Source organism: Tupaia chinensis, unplaced genomic scaffold (genome assembly GCF_000334495.1).
Source record: "Tupaia chinensis unplaced genomic scaffold, TupChi_1.0 Scaffold000238_1, whole genome shotgun sequence".
Lineage (NCBI taxonomy): Eukaryota > Metazoa > Chordata > Mammalia > Scandentia > Tupaiidae > Tupaia > Tupaia belangeri.
The window spans coordinates 2966992-2976649 of record NW_006159716.1 but is presented as its reverse complement, the minus strand read 5'-3'; the positions used below and the strand labels follow the sequence as shown (position 1 = coordinate 2976649).

Sequence of the window (9658 nt, the reverse complement as noted above, 5' to 3'; positions counted from 1 at the left end):
AAAAAAAAAAAAAAAAGGAGATTGGACCATAGCACAGTGATAAAACCTGACACTTAGTGAGATTGACCCACGTGGAATGGCTCTGGGTTCATGTCCAGAGACCTCCTTGGTATGCCAGGCACATGGATGTCCATAGTCTGACAGGCTGAGATTAGGGGTGAATCATATCATCAAAACTCTGTTAAGAGGGGGATCAGGAGTTGGCATAATGGCTATGTCGCTGGACTACCATGTGGGCAACCACAATCCGAGTCCCAGACCGGATGGCTTAGACTCATGCCGGGCACATGTGCATGCATGCCCAAGATCCCAAGAGGAGAATGGAGGAGAGGGGATTGTGGCATGGCTATCCCCCCGAGGGAGTGATTGCTTGCTTTCTGTCTCTCTGTCTCTCTCTGTCTTTCTGGCGAGTGGATGTGCCCTATAGCAAAAAACTCTCAAACAAACTCTGTTAAGGGTACTGTTTCTCTCTCTTCCATATGGAATAAATAAACCCAATAATCGTGATTATTTTTTTCTAATTATTTATTTAATTGCATTTATTATTATTACTTTTTAATTTGATCAGAGAGAGAGAGAAAAGGAGGGAAAGTGAGAAAGCAAGCCACTGGGTCCAGGACTTGAACCACAGTCGGCCATATGGGAGTTCAGTACCTTTACCACCATGCCACCTGCTGGTCCCCAGTAATTTTTTCCCCCCAGTAATTCTTAAAAAGATGAATGGATGAATGGTAGGTACTGCTAAGCCTCTCCTTCTCATCACTAGTACTTAGAAAAATTCCTTTTAAAAATTTACAAAAGCAGGGATCAGCAGTTGGCATAATGGCTATGTCACTGGACTCCTATGTAGTCGACCACAGTTTGAGTCCCAGGCCTGATAGTTTAAACTCACACCAGGCGCGTGTGTACGCATGGTCAAGATCCCGAGAGGAGAATGAAGGAGAAGTGATTGCAGCGTGGCCATCCCCCTGGGAGGTGATTTCTCACTTTCTGTCTCTCTGTCTCTCTGGCGAGTGCATGTGCCCTATAGCAAAAACCTCTCCCCCCCAAAATAAAATTTACTAAAGCAGCAAAGCCTTCAAATGCTTAGAAATAAATCTAATGAGAAATGTGTAAGACTTCTACATGGAAACTTCAAAGTATTTTTGAGAGAATTTGAAGACCTAAATGCACGTGGAGTTAAACCATCTTTTTTTTTTTGGAGAGGTTTTTGCTATAGGGCGCGTGCGCTCGCCAGACAGACAGAGAGACACATAGAGACAGAAAGCCGAGAAATCACCCCCCAGGGGGGATGGTCACGCCGCAATCCCTTCTCCTCCATTCTCCTCTCGGGATCTTGGGCACGCACGCACATGCACCCAGCGTGAGTTGTAAGCCACCGGGTCCGGGACGCGAACCGCGGTTGACTACATGGGAGTCCAGTGACATAGCCATTATGCCAACTGCTGGTTCCCGAGTTAAACCATCTTCACAAATGGAAGACCCATATTGTAATGTCTATTACCCAAATTGATCTGCAGGTCAATACAATTCCAATCAAAATCCCAGGGGGTTTGTCTGCAGAAAGTAAACTGAAGTAGATCTGACACCGCAAAGCACTGGGACCTGGACACTGTAGAGAAAGATCCAAGGGCCGCAGTGTGCCCTGTGTACAGGATTGTAAGTGGCCGTAACTGAAAGACCAAGTCTGTCAACAACAAAATCAGGATCCTAGAAAACTCACCTGGGGTGAGGAGATAAAGCACATTATCAGTTAGAACAGACTCCTGGACCCTGGGGGCGTGCTTTCCCACTTCCCTTTCTCCCTCTGTTCCTGCCTCTCCCTCCCCCCCCCCCTCATTTCTCTCTAGTAAGGACACAATCCCTGTAGTAAATTAAAAAATTAGGGACCGGCATTTGGTAGGGTGGTCAAGGGCACTGGATTCCCACATGGCCGACCGCGGTTCGAGTCCCGGACCTGGCAGCTTGCTTTCTCACTTTCTCACTCTGTCCCTCTATCATCAAAATAAAATAAATAAATGAATAAATAAATAAAGTTAAATTTTAAAAAATCTTTAAAAAATTCAAAAATAATAATGGTAATGATAAATAAAATTAAATACATAATTCTTTAAAAATAAAAACAGACTCTTAGCATGCTTGTAGTAGACACAAGAGAAAGACCACAATGGATTAAATACATTTTTATTTAAATAAGGGTGGGAGAGAGGAGTTGTCATCTTCTACAAGTGATATCGCTGGAGAGATGGCTCCCAGGCTGGGCATGTGGCTCCCTTCCGTGTGCATATAGGTGTGCAGGGCTTCCCCTGGCAAGGCCTTAGAGAGTGGACTAATACATCTCTTAGGCCACACACCCATGGGCACCAGCTTGCGCAGTGGCAAGGCACTGCGGGAGGCCCTCGACTTATCCCAAGAGAGGAGCTGGGCCTGGGCCTGGGCCTTGGGCCTTGGGGAGCTAGAGGAGACTTGAGCCTTGAAGACAGCCACTGGAGCAGACATCTGCTTCATTCCTGATGACAAGCTGGAGAGTACCCGAGAGGCCGGGCGAGAGGCTGGAGGGGGCCGGGGATGTAGTATTGCCTTTGTCCTCAGACTGCACCCACAGAGGCAGGCCTCTGAGACGTGCTGCATGGAGAAACAGATCTTGTTCCCCAGGGAGTGAGACGGCAGAGCCCCCAGGGTCGCTTTGGTCTCCCAGTTTGATCCCTTGATATACTGGATTTTCCTGAAAAAGGAAAAAAGTTTAGATCCATTGAAAAGACTCAGAAGGGGCCAGATGGTGGCATGGTGGTTAAGGCAGCTGGATCCCATAGGGCTAACTGTGTGGTTCGAGTTCCAGACCTGGCGGCTTGAAAAACACACTGGGTGTGTGCATATGTCCCCAAAATCCCAAAAGGAGAGTGGAGAAGAGACTGAGGCATGACCATCTCCGTGGGGAGTGCTGTCTCACTTTCCCTCTCTCTCTCTGTCTCTCGTCAGTGAGGACATGCACCTTCCAGCAAAATTGAAGAGAGAGACTCAGAAGAGAGGAAGAGATGTGAGGACAGAACCCCCCACTCCAGTTCCATACTCACGCTGTGTCTTTCTGAAGGAGGTGCTCTTCTTCCAGTAATGGGGACTTAGAAGCAGATTCGACCACAAGGTATCTCTTCATTTTCTTTACAAAAGAGATGAGGAAGAAATCGAAAGCTAGTGGTGGTGGGGCGTGGGGAACTGATGTTATGGATATCTGTGAGCCGGGAAAATCCTCTCTAGGGAGAGGAGCCGAGGATGAAGGACAAGGAGATGTCTAGTCCTTTCAGGCTGGAGGGTAGAACACTCCACCATCCACTTTTTCAACACAGACTCAGACTCACTTTTTACAGTCTGTACTGAGAAGGGAAATGTGAGGGAGGAGGAAAGAGGATGGATGGAAACGGGGGAGAGAATTCTCTTTTCCCACCTCTTGCAGTGTCAGTTTAAGATAGTCTACTTAGCCACATTGTTAGAGGCCCCTGTTCCCACTGTGATGTCACAGGTGGGTGTGCTCTAGTCAATTCCAAAGGTCTCTCATTGAGTCTCTGAGCTGAGGACCCCAGGTTCTCCCTGGTGCGTAAAAGGTCCTGTCTTTTCCCCTGGTTGTATAGTAGGAACTTCCATTCTAGAAACACCCTCAGCTCTTCGCACTCATTTCTAGATGCCCAGCCCTGTGGAACCTGGAATAAAGAACATGGCACCCTCCTGTCCCCTTGGGGCTCACTAGCTGGGGAGAAGCCCACACAGGACAGCAGGGTGAATACCACGCTGTTCCTCTCCACCTGGTGGGTGGAGAGCGTCGACACCAAGAGATAGTAACCATGGCCGGAAGGGCCCTGCCCTTGCTCCTCTCCCTCCCTCGAATCTTCAGACGCAGGGCGCATAGGCCAGTGATGCAGCCCACGAGGATCAGCCATCTGAGGTGGCAACAGTGATTCCAGAGAGACGAATGACAGAGACACAACACAACACCGGACATGACGTGACAGCAAGGAGGTGACAGTCGGCAAGATATAAGGGAGGAGCCAAATGAAGCCTGGGAAAGGGTGATGGTCTGGACACAAGTTGTGGAATGACAGTGTCTCCTTGGCTGGCAGACCTGGTCTCTCAATATCAGTCATGCAGGTGAGCCCGACATCATCCATGTCAGGACAAAGCACCTTGGAGTAGAAGGATGGGCCCCATCTCCTAGGAAAGGAGACATCACAGAGTCACTTCAAGTATCAGAGTTTGGGGCCGGCAGGTGGCATGGTTGTTAAGGGTGTTAGACTCCCAGGTGACCAACCATGGTTCGAGTCTCAGACCTGGCGGCTTGCTTTCTGTTTCCCTCTCTTTCTCTCCTTCTTTCACTCTGTCCCTCTCTAGTCCAGTTCAAATAAATAAATAAAGCTTAAAAAAATGTTGATGACTTGGTGGCTGAAGTCACTCCAAAAGACAGAGCCCTGGTACCTGACAGTGTGAAGAGGGAGCTCCTCCAAAGACTAAGAACATTCCTTGTTCAGCACGCCAGCCTTTAAGACTGAATTAGATTGTGTTGTTCTGTGGTTTATTCTGAAAGTAAAACTTGCCATAAGTTAGAAATCAATTTCCCAAAATAAAATCCTTTTTTGTATGATGGTATACAGTTTTCAGTAATGACGTATACATTGTATTGATTTTTTCCCCCTAAATGTGTTATTTTAATAGCTATCTCATGAATGAAACAAAAAAAAAATCAGAGTTTATGCACTGGCTAGGACTATACTTAGTCATGGTCATGTTAGCTGGCACATACCCAGCTTTTTTTAATTGATCTTTTTTTTTTTAAAGCAGTTTTAGGTGCCCAGCAAAATTGTGCAGAAAGTGCAGAGGTTCTCATCTGCCCCTACCCCCACGTGTGTACAGCCACTCTGCTAACACCTCACACCCGAGTAGTATATTTATTACAGTCCGTGAACCTACACTGACACATCATTATCGCCCAAAGTCCACCGTTTACAGGAGGGTGTACTCCCGGTGTTGGACGTTCTGTGGGTTTCAAAACACATTCGATGACATACACGTCCATCACAGTAACACACAGAATAGTTTCCCTGCCCTGTAAAGCCCTTCGTGCTCCAACTACCCAGCCCTCTTCCTACCCTAACTCCTAACAAACACTGCTTTTTATTGTCTTCCTGCTTTTACATTTATCAAGATGTCACATAGTTGGAATTATACAGTATGTAGCCTTTTCCCACTGGCTTCTTCCACTTAGTAATACATATGTAAGTTTCTCCCATGCCTTTTCTTGCCTTTTTTAATTTGCTAAAGAATAAGTACACATGTTGGAGAGACACAGAGAGAGAGAGAAGGGAAAGTGAGAAATCACTCCCCCAGGGGTGTGGCCACACCATAATCCCTTCTCCTCCATCCACCCTTCAGGCTTTGGGATATGCATGCACACACATCTCGTGTAGTTTTGAAGCCTCCAGGTCTGGGACTCAAACTGCAAAGTCGACCATGTGGGATCCAGCCACATTAACCACCATGCCACCAGCTGGTCCCCTCCATGTCTTTTCATGTCTTGATAGCTCGTTTCTTTTTAGGGCAGCATAATATGCCATTGTCTAGACGTACCACAGTTTATCCATTCACCTACTTAAAAATAAATAAACTGTGGTAGATCTTGGTTGCTTCCAAGTTTTGGCAATTAAAAATAAAGCTGCTTTCAATATCTGGGTGCAGGGTTTTGTGTGGGTGTTAGGTTTCAACTCATTTGGATAAAGAACAAGGAGTGTGATTGCCAGATCACACCATAAGAGCATAATTGGGAGTGTCACAGACTGCCAAAGTGGCTGTGCCATTCTGTGTCCACACCGGCAATGGTTGAGAGTTCCTGTTGTTCCACAGTCTTGTCAGCATTTGGTGTGACACCAGCTTTTTTTTTTTTTTTAATCTTGACCCTTTTGCCTATTATTTTTATTTATGTCTTTATTTTAAAAAGAATCAAGATTTAAAAAGGGAATACTTATTCTAATAGAAACTTGCATTTGGGAGGCAAATGCAGTGATCCATGGGTAATTTTATAAATATAAACTTTGATTAAGCACCTATAACATGCCATAAACACAAAGCAGAACTATGGAACATAGTCCTGGTATTTACTGGTCTGTCATTTAAAAAAGAGATGTAATCACCCAAAGAATTACTTCAAGGTTATAAGCTCCATGCTAAACACATGGAGAGCATCCCATCAAAACTACTTGTCAAGGGACCAGCAGTTGGCATAATGACTATGTCTCTGGACTCCCACGTAGTCGACCGTGGTTCGAGTCCCGGACCTGGTGGCTTCAACTCATGCCAGGCACTTGTGCGTGCGTGCCCAAGATCCCAAGAGCAGAATGGAGGAGAAGGGATTGTGGTGTGGCCATCCTCCCTGGGGGGTGATTTCTTGCTTTCTGTCTCTCTCTGTCTTTCTGGTGAGCACATACGCCCTATAGCAAAAACCTCTAAAAACAAAAAACAAACAAGCAAACAAAACTACTTGTCAAAGGACATAGAAGATGCCCTGTCCCAGTGGGGATGGTCACATCACAATCCCTTCTCCTCCATTTTCCTCTTGGGGTTTTGGGCACACACCCACCCACACCCAGCATGATTTTTTAAGCCACCAGGTCCAAGACCCACACCATCATCCGGCAGGTGGCAATCCAGCACCTTAACCACCACGGCACCTGCGGCGCCTCAACTTACTTTGTTTTGTTTTATTTATTATGTGAAGATAGTATGAAAATGATACACATTCAGAAGGAAGAATACTTTTCTAAAACAAAATAATTTTTTAATTTCATGTATTTTAATTATCTTAAAATTTTGCTACAGGGCAGGTACACTCACTAGAGAGAGACAGAGAGAGGGGGTGAGAGGAGTGTGAAAGCAAGTCGTTAGGTCCAGGACTTGAACCATGGTCAGCCATGTGGGAGTCTAGAGCCTCCACCATCATGCCACCTGCTGGTGCCGAAACAGTATTTGAGTGTCCATACAACCTTTCTGCTTTTGCTTTTAGCACAGTATTCAATAAATTACAGAAGGCAGTTGACACATGTCACAAAATAGGCTTTGTGCGAGCTGATTTTGCCTAACCATAAGCTCATGTAAGTGTTCTGAGCGCATTTGAAGTAGACTAGGGTAAACTAGGATATTCAGTAACTTAGGTGTATTTATTGTTTACGGTACTTTCAGTTATGATGGGTTTGTTGGGATTTGACCCCATCCTAAACTGAGGAGCATCTATAATTTCCTCAAGCTGTTGTAATAAAGTACCACAAAGGGAGTGGCTTACAGCAACAGAAGTTTATTCTCTCACACTCTGCAGGGCCAGAAATTTGAAATCCAGATGCCATGCTCCCCCAGAGGCTCTAGGGAAGAATTCTTCCGTGCCTCTCACAATGGCTGTGGTTGCCAACAATCCTCGGTGCTCCTTTGCTTATGGTAGCATAACTCCAACCTGGTGTCCATCTTTACATGGCTCCCTTCCCTCCGTGTGTCCTTGTGCTCAAATGCATATCTTTCTGTAAGGACACCAGTCGCCAGGTCGGGGCACCTCCTAATCCAGTATGACCTCACCTTCATTTGACCATATCTGCTAAGAACCTATTTCCAAATGAAGTTATTCTACAGTCATTGGTTCCCATAGACATAAATGTGGGCGGTGACGCTGTTCAACCCAGCACAGTGCTGTTATTTGACCTCACAACCTTAAAAACAACCTGCACACTTTGGACTCTCCAACATATGCACATAAGTTCAGCCCAGACTCGGACTCCTGCCTCCTACCTTTCCCACACCTCTGCACACATGCTCAGACCCGTGTGCTCTTTTATTTTTTGGAGAGGTTTCCACTATAAGGCGCGTGCGCTCGCCAGAAATACAGAAAGAGACAGAGAGACAGAAAGTGAGAAGTCACCCCCCAGGGGGGGATGGCCACGCCACAATCCCTTCTCCTCCATTCTCCTCTCGGGATCTTGGGCACGCATGCACACGCGCCCGGCGTGAGTTTAAGTCACCAGCGGTCATCTACATGGGAGTCCAGTGACACAGCGATTACACCAACTGCTGGTCCCAAGACCTGCGTGCTCTAAATGAACTCTTGTTCTGCAGCCCCGGTCCTTCCCTCTGCACAAATGGCAGCACTGCTCCATCAGTAGCTTGGGCCACACACTCTGGAAGTCTCCTTCATTCCTCTTTCTCTACACCCCAAATGAACAGATTAGCAGATTCACTCCCGTAAAGCACATTGGCTCTACTTTCAAACTACATCCAAAACCCCAACTTCTCATCAGCTCCACCCCTGACATCCTAGCCCACGCCACATCATCAAGTACAGGAGCCTCTGACCTCATCTGCCAATCTCCTCTCTGCACTGTCCCCTATCCACTGACAGTCTGAATTTAGCATTGCAAGGATCTGGACTGCTTCCGCTGGTGAGACTCACCAGAATGCGTCATTCAGCCCAACCTTAAGAGAACTCTAAACAAACGCCCTCTCTCAGGATCTCCTCTCCTCTCAATGCCATTTGCGTTTTGGAATTGCTTCATTCATTATCAGTTCACATTTACTGAGCACCTCGTATGTGTCAAGCACCTCCTCGGTGCTAGGGAACAGTCTAAAGGTTAGATAGTGGCTCAGTAGTAAAATGAGATACTCTGCAAGTCTGAATCACATGGGAGGGTCCTGCATTTGTGCCCAGAGGCCTCCCTGAGCACCTCAGGCATTACCTGCCCAAGATCTGAGGAAGATCTGAGGCTGGCTAAAGTTGGAGGTAGATCCCGATGTCAAGACTCTGTTGGGGGTGTGTTCTCTCTCCCTTCCTCCCCACTCCCTCTCTCTCTCTCTCTCATTGTTTTTGTTTTATTTAACTTTATTTATTTATTTACTTATTTTAATTTGACAAGAAAGAGAGAGAGAGAGGAAGAGAGAGAGAGAAAGAGAAAGTGAGAAAGCAAGTCGTAAGGTCTGGGACTCAAACTATGGTCAGCCATGTAGGAGTCTAGGTCCCTTAACCACCACGCCACCGGCTGACCCCTCCTCCCTCCCTCTCTCTCTCTCTTAGAAGAAATAGACAAACTTTAAAAAAGGAAAGAATCTATTCTGCATATGTTTCAAATTTAGTAGGAAAACAGTCAGGTCAATGACATGTGACCTCATTTGAATCTGATGCACATGGGGCCTACTTCTTAATCCCCCCAAGAAGAAGAAGAAGAAGACATCTACACCAACCCCTTGGGTGCTCAGAGAGGATGGCCCCAGCTCCCAGAGGAGTGTCCAGCAGGTGTTTCCATTCTTTCCTTCTGCCATTCCATATTCACCCAGAACCTCTTCTAGTTCAACTACATTTCTGTGGAGATTCTGTGTATCCTGCCTAGTGGTGAGGATTACTGCATATTTCTTAAAATGTATCTAAATATATTTTCATTTGACAAATATTTAGTGAGTGGGATGCTGGGGATAAAGCATATGGAAAAATCAGATAATTAACAGACAAGTAAATGTCATTTTAGTGTGATCAATGATATGAAGAAAAGTAGAGTTGAGCGAGGGGCGAGAGAATGATGAGCTTCCAATGGTACTTCCGGGACACTCCTCTGTGAAGCAGGAGTGGCCCGGCGTAGGACCTGCCCTA

General features: G+C 46.2%; 1 protein-coding gene and 1 pseudogene across 1 annotated transcript; both read right to left on the bottom strand.

Annotated features, from left to right (window-relative positions):
• Positions 1–2184: 2184 nt before the first annotated feature.
• On the bottom strand, positions 2185–3493 carry LOC102468996 (uncharacterized). Its single transcript, XM_006148659.2, has 2 exons — positions 3075–3493; positions 2185–2725 (listed from the first exon to the last, which is right to left on the bottom strand). Exons 1-2 carry the CDS (start codon positions 3152–3154, stop codon positions 2185–2187), a joined length of 621 nt encoding a protein of 206 aa, XP_006148721.1. The 5' UTR covers positions 3155–3493.
• Positions 3494–3672: 179 nt separating this feature from the next.
• LOC106734859 (non-histone chromosomal protein HMG-17 pseudogene) overlaps positions 3673–9658 on the bottom strand; it is a 6894-nt pseudogene continuing 908 nt past the window's right edge.

Bases quoted from the DNA above. Each gene is read 5' to 3' on its own strand.
- LOC102468996 (XM_006148659.2), bottom strand. From the start codon at position 3,154: ATGAAGAGATACCTTGTGGTCGAATCTGCTTCTAAGTCCCCATTACTG. The intron at 2,726-3,074 runs GTGAGTATGGAA...TTCCTTTTTCAG, and splicing joins CTCCTTCAGAAAGACACAGC to GAAAATCCAGTATATCAAGG.